Below are 14,123 nucleotides of genomic sequence, written 5' to 3'. Positions count from 1 at the left end.
AAAAAAAAAAAAAAAAGACTCTCTATGCTTGCCACTAGTATCGCAAATGCCATAGGAGAGTCCTGGTTGGAGCTCCAGTAACCAGGTGCACTGGCTCTGGGTTTTAACCTGACTCTTAGCTTCAGCATTGAGGGACCTCTGGTGGCACCTGGAGCTTCTTGAATTGATGCAGTTCATGGCCCGTGATGATTAGGACCTCCTACTGACTAGTTGAAGCGAGGGCTTTGGAATTCTGCTCAACAGAAAGAGGGCCAGGGCCACTACTATGCTTACGAAAATCATTTAAGGCTGATACCCTGGAACTTGATAATATACCTACAGCTTTATGTCTGGAAGAAGGATGCAGTATGGGATGGGATTTGTGTGTCTTTTAAATGAACACATAGAATCTCATCTCTCTGGAGCATTTTCAACATCTGTTGCCACAAATCATATCACTTCTGCCTTCTGTTTTGCAGGTTTGGGCAAAACTACCCCTGACCCTTCAGCTAGTATTACTATGGATGGTGTAGAGGTTCCTCTTGGGACCGGGATTTCATCTGGTGTTAACGACACCTGTCTACTGTATAACGAGTATCCTTTTACGAGTGTGCTGTGTGAGCCCAAAGGAATGTTCTGGGGCTGTGGAGTCACTGATACGCAGCCAGTTAACCTGGGGTAGGCTGGCTAGAGACTATCCTGTTGTGTGTCGTTCCCCGCAGTGGTCTCCCTGGTCGGGGTGAGAGACCTGAACACCCCCCGCCCCCCGCCCTTCCCCCACCCCACCCCCCCACCCCCCCCACCCCCCCGCAGTGAGGGTTTGCAGGGTGTGGCCAGCAGGCTGGCTTAGCCGCAGCAAGTGCACTCCGCGTGGAACCGTTTGTACCTTGACATGCTTCCCCTCCAGGTACATCGTCTATGATATCGCTCAGGTCAGTCTGAAGTACCTGCTGAAGCTGAAGTTCAACTTTAAGACCTCCCTGTGGTGAGCTGTGAGGCGTGGCAGCCCAGTGACTGCGGTGTGAATTCGCCCGCCTGACGTGCTTTGTACCGACTGACCAGGCAGAAACTTCAGCTGAGTTGCCGAGGGATAGCACCTTCACTAAACCTCCTTAGAAGGATTTTATATGAACACTAGGTCACATGTTAAATGATTCTCCCAACTTTTCAAATCCCTTGTTTGTGTTGCTGGGGCGGGGCGGGGGTGGGGCCGGGGGTTGCTTTGGGTTTTTCTCTTTCCAGCCATAACCCTGGTAGGTACACCTAACAATAGAGGAAAAGTTGGGGAGGGTTTTTCTGTGTGTCTAGACTAGTCCAATGAAAGAACCTTGCAAGCCACGTTAGAACGTCTGCCTCACTGGTTTCCCCAGGGAAGGAAAAAATAATCTTCCGCCCTTATTTCTAAGTGTTCATCTTTAGTTTTGGAAAAATGTTAAGCATTTATTTTGAGGTTAAAATAAAAACTAATTTCATACTATTTAAATTTCCTTTTTTATTTTGCATTTGTTGTCATCCTTTTAGCTTTTTGTTGGTGGTGTTTGGTGAGGAGTGTGGGGAGACCAAAGGGAGGAACATGAACAATTTCTCATACTTAGAAACGAAAAGAGCTTTCCTTTTCTAGAGACACTGGAACGTGGCAGCTCGCAGAATATGTAGTGTAGTAATTTTAAGTTGCATTTGAAATTCTCAACTTTCCTCTCAACAATTTTGTCTTCTAACTTAGAACTATATCACCAGAATACCAAAGGGCTAATAGTGATTCTGAATTAAAATTGAAATGGCTTCTGTACTTGTGTGTTGTGTGTCTGGTCTCATTCTGAGTGCAGATCTTTTCATCTTCACAGTGCAAGGTCCACAAAGACTGTAGGGGGATTGTTTGTACCCGTATCTATGAAACCACAGAATGTGCCAGGCAACAAACGGCAGTGCCCAGTAGGAGTGCCGTGTCTGAGTGACAGAAAACCAAACACAGGAGGGCATTCTTCTTTTTCTTCAGTTTATCAGATACTTAGTGGTGGTGAGACACGTGTCAGCATGTCATTCTAGTCTATGGAGTACCATTTTACATATACTATATCGCCTCATACTACCACTGTATATTTGAGTGCGGTGCTTATCACATATTTACATTTAAGCTCCCTGAGAGCCAGGATGATATCTGATGACACTTTTGACCTTTTACAGAGGAGAACAGGAAGTGTGGGCTAGAAGGTAGCGTCACAGGCAAGAGAAGGCAGCAGAGTGAGCTGTTGTCTCAAACCCAAAGTTGCACCGGAATCTTTGGTCAGAGAAACAAAGGACATCATTCCAGACAGAAAAGAAGAAAAACATTTTCTCTGAGCTGAGCTACTTTTTAGAGATTACAGTGGTAGGTGCGGTTTATGAGCTGTGGCTGTGTCCCGTCATAGGCATGTTCGTGACTTTCTGCAGTCAGCAAAGTTTGAGGGCCACACAAACCCAAGTTAGGGTGTCGGATTTCAGATACGGGCAAATCAACTTGATAACAGAGTCTTTGTGTTTTTTCAGTGTCCTTAAATTTTGATGAAAATCCTTAGCACCATTGACCTGAGGGCCCCTGATCAGCCAGCCATTCAGTAATTCTCTCGGGCTCCATAGATCCTGAATATTCTGTATTCTTTGCCTTTTTTATCAGCACAGAGAAAGGCAATCGCCCCCACCTGATCAGACAGTATTTTTAGATTGGAGTGATTGCTTAATAGGTTCTCTGTAATCAAAACTGATCTCTTTCTTAAAGAGAGATTCACATCTCTGATTCCGCATTTTTCTCGTAAAAGAGGGAACCTGCCATGTTAGGATTCAGTATTGATATTTTGGTTTTCTTTCTTCACTTTATAAAAATTCCGGGTAGCAGCGAAAATGTGCGCAGTTAGTTTAAAATTTAAATCCTACAGAAGCACAGGGTGCTCGGGGAGACGTGGTACTGCCCTCGGCCTCTCCTGGGAGCTGCCAGCCCTCCTGCCTTTGCCTGGAAATGCCCTTGCACGACAGCCGCGTCTGCCCGGGGCAGCACTTGGCTCACCTTTCAGTCCACACCGTTCCACGCAGTGTAGTCCACGCCCGAGGTTGAAACTTTCTGAGCAGAAGCACCCCCCCATTGATCTGACGTGTTAACCAATGGGTTTGGCGTTGGCTCTTCTCTTGCCGCTGTCTCTTGGAGGCTGAGAACAGCTCCTCCGACAGCCCAGAGGACTCCTGTGAAGCTGCTGTACTGACATGACTGGAACTTCGCGCTGGGGTGGACCCCGAAGCACTGTGCTTTTAGGGAGTCCCCTGAGTGAAGCCCGTGGCATGTGCAGAGTGTGTGCTCCGTGTGTTTAGTGTTCACGCTGAAAGCTCTTCCACCTCGTGTAATTGCTGCAGACACCGTGTCTTCTCTCCACGGAGATCTGAATATCGGGAGCGGTTATCTCCAACCTGTGCGGCTCCTTGTCACCCGGCTACTTTAAGGAGTTCACATTTCCAAAGGGACCTCACTTCCTTCCCCTTCAATTCTGTGTTTCAACTCCCCAAAGATCGGGAGTTTTTTTGTTTTTTGTTTTTTGCGGCACGCGGGCCTCTCACTGCTGTGGCCTCTCCCGTTGCGGAGCACAGGCTCCAGACGCGCAGGCTCAGCGACCATGGCTCACGGGCCCAGCTGCTCCGCGGCATGTGGGATCTTCCCGGACCGGGGCACGAACCTGCGTCCCCTGCATCGGCAGGCGGACTCTCAACCACTGCGCCACCAGGGGAGCCCGGGAGTTGTTTTTTTAAGGAATAGTGTTTCTACCACTTCAAACAAGGCCTTTTATATTGTGACTTACTGGGGGTTAATAGCCAGTTTTGAACCTCTGCCTGGAAGATGGGACAGCAGCCTCAGTTTGCCCATTTCTCTGGCTTAAGAGAGCAGAGCCAAGCCAGGATCTAGGTTATAAGCAGGTAGATTTGGGGAGACTTGTTTTGAAAAGTAAAAAGAAAATAGGGCCTGCAAACTTTTTCCTCAGGTAAGAGGTTGCCGACTGGTGGACGGTGCTGATGATGGGGACACCCGGACGTTAGCCCCGCTCCACCCCCGTGCTGTCTGCGCAGCCTTGCTTCTGGGCGAGGGGCTCATCTCAGCACAGGTGGCGTGTGCAGCGGTGGGCTCGTGCCCGTGAGTCCACAGGTTTTGCCACAGTCGCCATCCCTCGGAAGTGGCCTGACTGAAGGCGGAATGGCTTCTGACGGTTCAGCTGTGAGGCAGCACCCTGAGGGGATGGGGCTCGAGCTTCTAGGCCCCAGAATAGGCTTTTTTTCTTCTTTATAACTTTTATTGGGGTAGAGTTGATCTACAAAGCTCTATTAGTTTCACGTGTACAGCTCAGTGACTCTGTTATACATATATCCACTCTTTTTAGATTCTTTTCCCATATAGGCCATTACAGAATATTGAGTAGAGTTCCCTGCGCTATACAGTAGGTCCTTAGTTACCTATTTTCTATATAGTAGTGTGTATGTGTCAATCCCAATCCCAGTATATGCTTAAGATCAGAGACCAATCTATGGTCTGGGAAGCAAGGGGTGGAGTGGGAGTAGCTCCTGGTTCTTGGCACATAAGACTTCCCCTGGAGCTCTGCTGGTTTGGAAGTCCAAGGTGCTGAGGGAGACATGCTTCCCTAGGGGCCACAACAGTGGTTCCAATGAATTGGAAGATAAGGCTGCTACCTGGCTGTTTGGGGCTCCTGAAAGGCCACCGTCCCCACAAGCAGAGAAAGGGGTTCCTCTACTGGCTGGAGTGACTGATTACCAAGTGGGAAATTGGGATGCTGGACCGCAGAGTCAGGAGGATGGTGTCTGCAGCCCAGTCGCTTCTCAGCATCACCGTGTCCACAGGGGGCGGTCAGTGGAAGTCAGCAGCTCATGACAGTGGCGGGACTTTTGAGGACTCAGACCCGCAGGAACGAAGGTTTGGGCACTTCACCAGGTCAAAAACTGATCAGCTACAGTTCTGGCTGAGGGCAGAAGAAATAGGCAATGGACAGTTGAAGAAGGAAGCTACAGGTAACAACTGTGGCTTTATGGCCAAGTATAGAAATGGTTGAAGCAACCAGATAGGGGGCTGGAGACAACTGGCCTAACTGACCTGAGTCTAGGATTTGAGATGTTGGGTTAGAATGGCTATAAATATAAAACTGAACTCTTGTTTATGAAGTAGCTATAAATGTCAGTATAGGTTACATTTGTACCCCCAAGCTCCCCACCCCGTACGTAGTTCAGTGGATCCTGAACTCTGAGGGTTACTGTTGCCCCCTCTAGAGAACCGATGGTGGGCTCAGCTTGGGGGAAGAGCCCAAAGGAGAGAGCCCCTGTATTCCCAGGGTCTTCTCAGCCCTTTCAGCCAGGGCTCTTTCTCTTCACCGCAGAAAGATGAATCAAGCCATTCTGAATCCCTGAAATCTTTTGGTACCTACCTCTGAGTTGCTCTGAGAATGTGTGCTAATTCCTGTAAAGTACTTAGCGTGGTTCCTGCCCTTGATATGCCCTCAGTAAATCTTGGCCATTATTGCTGAAATTCTAGAGAATGTCGTTGCTGGGGTAGGAGTCAAAACAGGAAGCTCCCTGGTGGCGCAGTGGTTGAGAGGCCGCCTGCCGATGCAGGGGACGCGGGTTCGTGCCCCGGTCCGGGAAGATCCCACATGCCGCAGAGAGGCTGGGCCCGTGAGCCATGGCCGCTGAGCCTGCGTGTCCGGAGCCTGTGCTCCGCGACGGGAGAGGCCACAACAGTGAGAGGCCCGCGTACCGCAAAAAAAAAAAAACAGGAAGCTCCAGGTAAAAAATGAGAAACTAGGGACTAAGACAAAGAAAACAAATCCTGTGCTCATTGGGAGCCGTTGGACAGTCAGGAGGAAGAGCCCAAGACTATAAATGTGACCTTATGCCCACATTTTCAATCTCCTGTGAAACCTCGCAGTGACACTGGCCTCCCCTCAGTGTGACTTCATCTTCCCGTCCCTCCCCGTCACCCACCTTAACTGTAAAGGGACAGACTCTCCAACAGTGTTCCCCCCAGGCCCAGCCCCACTTCCAGCCAGGCCTGCTGGGGCTCAGAATAGCCCAGCTGCTGTCTCAGCAGATGGCCAGGCTAATTTTAGGCATGTGGTGCTCACCCAGAGACCAGGCTAGGCTTTTTAGATTTGAATAAGCTAGTGTGCAACTCTGGTTTGGAGCCAATAACAGAGCTTTGAGTTGTTGTGATCTGTGTGTCTGCCTAGCGCTTTACAGGCATTCCAGAAATGTAATTTCTAAAGGATTTTGTTTCTCTGAACCAACAAGACCCCAAACTGTAGAGCCAGCAGGCAGTCAGGCCTGCGAGGTGCTGGGGACAAGCCAGGAGGACGGTGAGAAGCAGGTGATGACACCAGCTCCTGCCCTGGGCACACTTAACCCCTGGTTGCTCTCTTGGTCAAAATGAAAGGAGAAAGCCTTAGCTTCCTGGTTCATCTCTGGAACCACTTCTGGTTGATGGGCTGCATTTTGATGCCGTGGAAGGACTGTGATCAGGAAGAAATTAACCACAGATGCAAACAAGAACCGACTTTGGCCATTTCACATACAGTCCCTTAAGACAAGGTAGCATGAAGTAGCAGACGTGGAAACAGTGTCAGAGAGGTGAGACTGTCCCAAGTTCCCAACAAAGGTTGGAATCGAGCAGGTTGAGAACCTGTACTTTCCGGCAGGATGTTTCTTATGCAGCATCCCCCATGTACGAAGACTGCCTTGCATACAAATTCCCTCAGAAAATTAAGAGACAGCCCAGTGTGGCTTGGAGATCTGTGATCCGGCCTGCCTTCGCCTCTCTGTGGGCTGATGCTTCGTCACTGAAGGAAGTTGAGGACCTGAGAAGACATCGCTAGAATGATGAGACCAGACTCTAGTTCATGGCTTCCTAAGCTGGGTCTGTGAATTCTTAGAAGTTGCTGGATGGTCATCAGGGACTCCACTGTGTCAACGGCTGCTTTCAGCGACAAGACAAGGAAAGCCCAAGTAACAGCTGCTCCAACTATAAGGACATATGTAATCTCTGTCAAGAAGTGGTCGGTGACAGGACTGGGTAATTCAGCTCTGTATTGCTCTTGGCTTTCCCTTCATGGTTGCAGGATGGCAGCTGGACTCCTAACATCAACATCCAAAGGAGAGGGTTGCCCCCTCATCCTTCTCTTTTTGCCAGAAAGACAGACTTTTCTCCATTGCTCCTAGTAGATCAGTCTCATTGGCAAGGGTTGGGACACAGCTATAAGGGAGGTTAGATACGGAATATCTGGTATTTTCAGCCTGTTTAGAGGGAAGTGGGCTCTACCAGCAAGGACCAAGGGGGTCAAGAATGGTGGCCGAGTGCATGTCAGTCCCTGGGAAGTATATGGGAAGGGAGCTGAGGCCCAGGCACACTTTTTTCTGGGCGGTGGGTCCATAGAACCCACCAGATCCTCAGCAGTCTGTGAATGCAAGGCTTTTCCAAAACTGCAGCTGTGGAGAGTCACTAAGGCTCACTCAGCTGCTCTAACATTCTGTGATTTTCGTGAAGAAAGATGCAGACCATCACGATAGAAACAGTTGCCCAGAATAGTTTAAATGGCAGTACTTAGTGTCCATCTCACAAAGTCAGGCTTCGGTGACACTGTGGAGGTCACGGTTAGAAACCCCTGGGGACCACCAAGTTTTTCTTTTCCTCCTTAGCTTTATTTTTTTTTTGCTGTGAACCCCAGTGCCCTTGCCCAGAGGATGGTCCTGCCCTGCTTGTCTGGAGCTGAAATCCTTCATCTGAGCAGGTACTGGATTTCAATTGTACTAGTGGTGATTCCATTCCTTCTTGGGGTGGGGCAGCCACTGGAAACAGCTCCAACTGGCTGTGACAATCTGAGGAGATCTCCCAGGGCAGGGTTAGTGACTCCCTAGGGACAAGGGCCTGTGGGTCACAGGCACCAAGAGCTGCATTGAACCTGGTGAACTGCAGCCTGGTCTCCTTGGTTAACCCCCAAATTATCCCCAGTGCAGGGACCTTCTCCTGGCAGGCCCTGGCTTGTGGCAACTACTGCAAAAACACACCTAACGCCCCTGTCAAACAAAACACACCTTATCTACGTTACGCTGAACAAGCACAGCTTGTGATCAGAACCATTTCTTTTTCTCCCACTGCCCTTTTAAAATTGTTCAGTGAAGGAAGCCTTCTGCTGCCACCAGAAGAAAATTCTGCAGGCAGACCCTCTGACGCTTCCCTCTATGAAGACAGATGGTCTTTGACACCCCACGGTGACTCCAAGATTCAAACCGTTTCAACTCAGCAATTGGAATGCCGAGTCCAAGATAACTATCAAATCTCCGGACTCGGTTTAGCGTTACCATTTCTCCCTTCCTTGGCTCCGTTGGGCCTACTTCAGGCTGGAGGCCTGTGGCGGGAAAGGGACACAGTTGTTCTCTTATTTGTCGGCCTCTCCTCTTCCTGTCTGAGTTTCTGGCCAGTTTCAGCACCCCGGGGAGGTGACGGGGGGCAAAGGCTGAGGGCTGGGAAAGGTCTCCCCTACGCTGGTACCTGCTTAACCTGGCTCTGGCAGGTATGTGACCCTGGCTCTTTCTTAGGGTGCGTTCTTTGTCTTTGCAGGGGGTCCCCGGGTGCGTGTCTATTGTGGTCGCCTGGGCGGGCTTAGCAATCAGACGCTCACCTCCAGCTTCCTGTTGCCAGGCTCCTCCCCGCACACAGGCAGCCCCACTGGACAGGCCCCCGGAGAGGACCCCCCGCTGCACTCCCCCTGGTCCCCCACCATCCCCTGCCCTGATCGTCTCTAGGAGCTTGGCCAATCCCACTGCAGTGGCACTCCCCAACCTCTCCTGCAAAGCCCTCAATCTGTCCTATCTTTACCTAGTGGGAGACGGACCCCAGTCCACCAAGCCCGCAGCAGAGGGATTCCAGATAAACCTTCCGAGGAGACAAGCCCCCCACTTCCCCTTCCTGGCGAGGTGGATGGGCTCTCAGCACAGCTTTCTTCTAAGATGGACTTCCCCTTCCACACGCTGATTTCCTTTATATCTCCGACCTGCCTGAAGGTTCTAAGAGTCATAAAAGTCTTCTCAGACTGTTTCCTTTGCATATTGTATTTTGGAATCTCCACCTGAACTTTAATCCTAACATCCTCTTGCACACTTTAATTTTATCCTCATACCAACCCTGTGAGGTAGATATTATCCATGGTCTACAGATGGGAAACAGGCAGAGTGAGGTTAAGTGACTTGTCCAAGGTCATACAGCTAGTAGATGACTATTCTACACATGCCTTTCATTGCCTGACCCCTACACAAATCCTGCTGAATGGGTGGACCAAGTGACAACCCCCTTCACCTAACCCAAGGCCAGCAACTGATGACCAATGTGTTGAGTAATTTGTACAAAGGAAAAAATGATTGCTCCTCCACGGAATCCTTTTCAGGTGATGGAAATGTTATGTATCTTGACTGCGGTGTCAAAGTCACTGAGTTGCACACTTTAAACAGATGTATCTTATTGTTATTAAGTTACACTTCAGTGAAGTTGACTTTGAAATAGTAGTCGATTAAATAATAATAATAACCTCTTGCCCCTCGGTGGTGAAAACTAGAGCTGAGATGTCATTATGCAGACATGGATCTGGGAACGATCTTGGACTCTGCATGAAGAGCTAGTAAGTCATGAAAGGGAAGGGAGGTGCCCAGCAGAGTTCCAGAGGAGTCACAGGGCCCACACCTAAAAGGGAAGAGAAGACCTCAGCTTCTGACTTTCTACTTCCCACTTCCTGTTTCCCACAGATCCAGATCCCCTCTGTTTCCTTCCTTTGGAGTCCCAAGGCCTCTGTAACTTTATCGTAAGCCTTCCTCTTTTCTTGAGCCAGACAGGTGGATGACTGTTCCCCACCCCAGCATGTGCAGCAAGAGGACCCAGGTGCAGGCTCTTGGGCCCGAATTCCCCGCCTGTGTTCCCAACCGTCATGTTTCTGCTGGGCTGGCCCTCTCCTTCTGGGGCTTGCATACTCATCCAGGTACCCTGTTATCTGACAAGCTCACCCTCACAACCCTACAGAGTGCCACCAGGGCCTCTCTGGGAAGAGGGCCAATGAACAGTGAAATGTATGATGACTGTTTGAGGCCAGACACAGTCTGCTCCCTGCTGGTGTGGCTCCTGCTTGGAGAAATGAGACAGAGAGAAGCCATACAGACTAACGAAGCAGGTTAGTCAAAGGGGGCATCTGAGCCTGCTCTCTGCATGAGGGGACAAGAGGGATGGAGCCACTGATGCCTGAGATGAAGCAAGCCCTGGATTTGCCCAAACGTAGGTTACTGTGACCGTTCTGAACCCTCGTAGCTTGAAGGGCAGGGGGACTGGCGTGGTAAGCCCACAGCCCAAGCCCAGGGGAGGAGAGCACGCTCTCCAGCCACACTGCCTGGGCTTGAAGTGACCTCGGACAGGTTACTAAACCTCTCTGGGCCTCATATTCCTCCTCTGTAGGTTGGGATCACAGTATCTACTCATGGACTTGTTCTCAGGGCTTGGGGTAATTTTTATCTCTTTAGTTTCCATGAGTTAGAGGTGTGGCGTACTTACATCAGTGCCTGATATAGTTGTGACTTGTGTAGCCACAGCAGCAGGGACCACAAGGCTTCGGAAAGTTCCCTGAGAGTCAACACTGAGCACTTCCCATCCCCCAGCCCCCAACACTCCCTCCTCTCAGCCACCTCTGTCAATTTTAAACATTTCAACTTGCTTAAAGACATTTCACTTTAAAACAAACTTGCCTTTAAACATTTCACTTGCTTATCACACTATCTACATATATTCATCTCATTAAAATTGAAATTAGATTTAAAATTTAATTCACAAATTAAATTTTTAAAAGCTATATTCTACAACATGATGCAATTCTATAAGAAAAAATGAAAATATACATGCCTAGAAAAAAAAGGATTGAGAAGAAAACCCCAAAATGCAAAAGTAGCAGTCTCTTCGTGGTAGACTTACAGGTAGTTTTTATCTTTGGGGTTTTTCACATTTTCCCACAATAAGCCTTTATAATCAGGTAATAAAAACAATAAATCTTTTTAATATAGTTGGGAAGTCAACCTTCCTGTCACACTCTCATTATCCCTGCTCTTTACCACAGATAAGCACTGGTCCTGGGTCCCCTAAGTCTTTTCTACGTTTTCCCCTTGACAGACCCTGGGTGCCCTCATCCCGAGACAGCAGGCACTGTGGCTGCACTGTGGCTAAGGTGTGTGGGCACCTGTGGGTGGCCTTCTGGTGCCTCCCCTCCAAGGCCAGCTCCTCAGGCACCTTAGCCAGGGCTGTTCACCTCCAAGATGCTCGGGCCTTCACTCCCAGAGCACAGGCCTACAGGACTGTGGCAGGCCTTGTTTGGTAAGAAAACGTTTTCCAGGCCTCACCCCCCAGGTGGGTTATAACTGCCTACTGGGGAGAGACAAAGGGGCACTCCTTTTTCTGCACTTTTCTGACTGGGAAGTTGCGTTTTACAGAGGAAAAGGTCCACGTGGTCAGAGGTGGACTCCAAGGGGAGGGGATTGGTGAGGTCTGCTGGCTGATTAAGGATAAGGGAGAGGACTTCCCTGGTGGCGCAGTGGTTAAGAATCTGCCTGCCAATGCAGGGGACACGGGTTCGAGCCCTGGTCCGGGAAGATCCCACGTGCCGCGGAGCAACTAAGCCCGTGTGCCACAACTATTGAGCCTGTGCTCTAGAGCCCGTGAGCCACAGCTACTGAGCCCGTGTGCCACAACTACTGAGCCCGTGTGCCACAACTACTGAAGCCTGCACATCTAGAGCCCATGCTCCGCAACAAGAGAAGCCACCGCAATGAGAAGCCCGCGCACCGCAATGAAGACCCAACACAGCCAAAAATAAATAAATAAATAAAATAAATTAAAAAAAAAAAAAAGGATAAGGGAGAGAGGAACTGTGGAGCGGAGGTAAGCCCTTGGTAAGATTCTGGAACCTCGGGAACTTCCCCACATCGGCCCTGACTGTTAGCAGTTGCCTGGTCCCATAATGATTAGCAGGAAAACTCTTGAAATGGAAACGGGTCTGCATGCTTGCCTTTGACAGCAGCAAGAAAGAGGGAAGCAGGGAGGTCTGGATGGCCCTCCTCAGCCCTCTAAGGGGTAGAAGGGGGCAGCCGGGTCAAGGCCTCCTGCAGAGGGGGGAAGACTTCCAGGTGGGGGGCAGATGGTCCTGACCCAGAGGACTCTGGGCCTGCGCAGCGGCAAGTCCAGAGTGGAGTCCCCAGAAAAACTCCCCTTCACATTATAAATCCCACGTCCTAAGTGAAGCTCAGGAAGGCTGGTTTAAAACCCAGACAGTAACTTGTTGAATTTTTAGAGGTCAAATATACTTCTTCCTAGTACGTCATCTTTTAAGTTTGTCTATGTTGCCTTCATTGTTTACTCATTTATTTAACTAACACGATATAGTATGTTTTATTTGCCTGGTTCTATTCTAAGTGCTTCAAAGAAAAAATCAACACGTTGAAACAACAATATTTCATTTAAAAATAGAGGAAAAGAATTAATTTTTTTAAATCTCACTCCATATTTTTTTTGTAATTTTTAAGAGAAAAAACTAAATATTTCTTTCTGATTGGCTTTTATACAAAATTCAAGACCACAGGTACTTTCAACTAGGTTGACAGTGGCTCTTTGTAGTTGTCATTTCTTTACGGCATGCATGGAACACTGCCAACTTATCTATCAATCATCCTACAGATTTCAGGAAGTATACGAAACAATGGGGACCGCCCCCTTTACCATGCTGTGTGTCCGGTTAACCTGCTGGGCCCTGCAGGGCTCGGTGATTAATTGTGCCCGCAATTCAGTTGGGGAGCAGCGGGTGCCCCCGTGGTGAGGACACACAGAGGCTTAACTTCCCGTGTACAAGAGATCAACAGGTGGTATCTGGTGCCCGAGGAGTGGGCTCCTTGTCCATTTTCCATGGTGCCTTCATGCCACAAACGTGGTCCACTTCCATCCCAAGAGGGCCTGTGAAGTGTTAGGGGAAACACTGACTGAAACCGCCCGCCCGGGCCAGGCAAAGACAGCAACAATTTGCATGAGTTATTTTACAACACGAGGTCCTGGTTAGGAACAAGGAACTAACAAGCCACCGCCAACCAGAAAACTACGGGAAAGGTCAAAAGGAGAGAGGAGACACCTGTCCACATGTCTTACCAGCCTCCCAGAATCCTCCTCGCTGGAATCCATCTTGGCTGAGCCGTTGTGCGCACCACCAGAAAGGACCCTGAGTCAGAGAGATTGGCCAGAGACAACCCGAAACTAATCCCATCACCATGAAACCCAAGGCTGCGAGCCACGTGGCAGAGCACTTCTCCTGCGGTCCCTCACCCTGCTGCTCTCTTCCCTGGGCGCCCCTTCCCAATAAAGTCTCTCGCTTTGTCAGCACGAGTGTCTCCTTAGACAATTCATTTCCAAGCGTTAGACAAGAGCCCACTGTCGGGCCCTGGAAGGGGTCCCCCTCCTGCAACAAAGGGAGGCCCCCTCCCACAGACCTGGTTTTGCCAGCACCTCCCATTAAAACTCAGATCTCTGAGGAAACCGCAGTGCCTGAGCCTGACTGTTCTGGTCACAGCCCCTGCTTGTTCCGAAGGTGATCAAAGGGGCAGCAAGAAGCAAAACCGGCAGCATTTCCAGGCCAGGAAAAACACCTGGACCCTGTTGTTAAAACCCCTTTGCTCCACTGATATTTTGCCCCAAGGGGCTCAGCTGAGGTATTTCAAGGGCAGGCAACCAAGTACATTAGAGTTTTCCCCCCTTTGATCTATCAAAGCACTGGGTTGACAATGCCATTTTAGATCCAGAAGCCTGTAAGCCTCTCTGTTCTGAAAACAGAAAATTGTTACCCAGAAATGATTTTGCAGAACATCTTTTAAACATCTAGTAAATATATATATATATTCTGTTCTTTCTTATTCGAAGGAATCTTTCTTATTCTCTTGGAACCACTCTCTTGGAAGTTGCTCGTATTTAATGGAAAGCAAATAAATTAATGGACTGGAATTAAGGTGTCAGGAAATCCGTGAAGGGACCTGAGTGCATCACTTAACCCGCAGTCCTTCATTTTCTC

The 14,123-nt window shown here is 49.3% G+C and overlaps 1 protein-coding gene across 1 annotated transcript in view; it reads left to right on the top strand.

Moving 5' to 3' along the window:
- The window catches only part of PARP1 (poly(ADP-ribose) polymerase 1), a 42,463-nt gene extending 40,712 nt beyond the window's left edge, over positions 1-1,751 (top strand). The window contains exons 22-23 of the mRNA XM_082672993.1: positions 459-573; positions 887-1,751. Coding sequence (XP_082529119.1) covers positions 459-573; positions 887-968 — 197 coding nt within the window. The 3' untranslated portion in view covers positions 969-1,751. The remainder of the gene's footprint in view (positions 1-458; positions 574-886) is intronic.
- Positions 1,752-14,123: the final 12,372 nt, after the last annotated feature.

The sequence above is a fragment of the Grampus griseus genome (genome assembly GCF_964374135.1).
Source record: "Grampus griseus genome assembly, chromosome: 1".
Taxonomy (NCBI): Eukaryota; Metazoa; Chordata; class Mammalia; order Artiodactyla; family Delphinidae; genus Grampus; species Grampus griseus.
The sequence above is the reverse complement of the archived record's forward strand: the minus strand, read 5'-3'. Positions and strand labels throughout refer to the sequence as shown.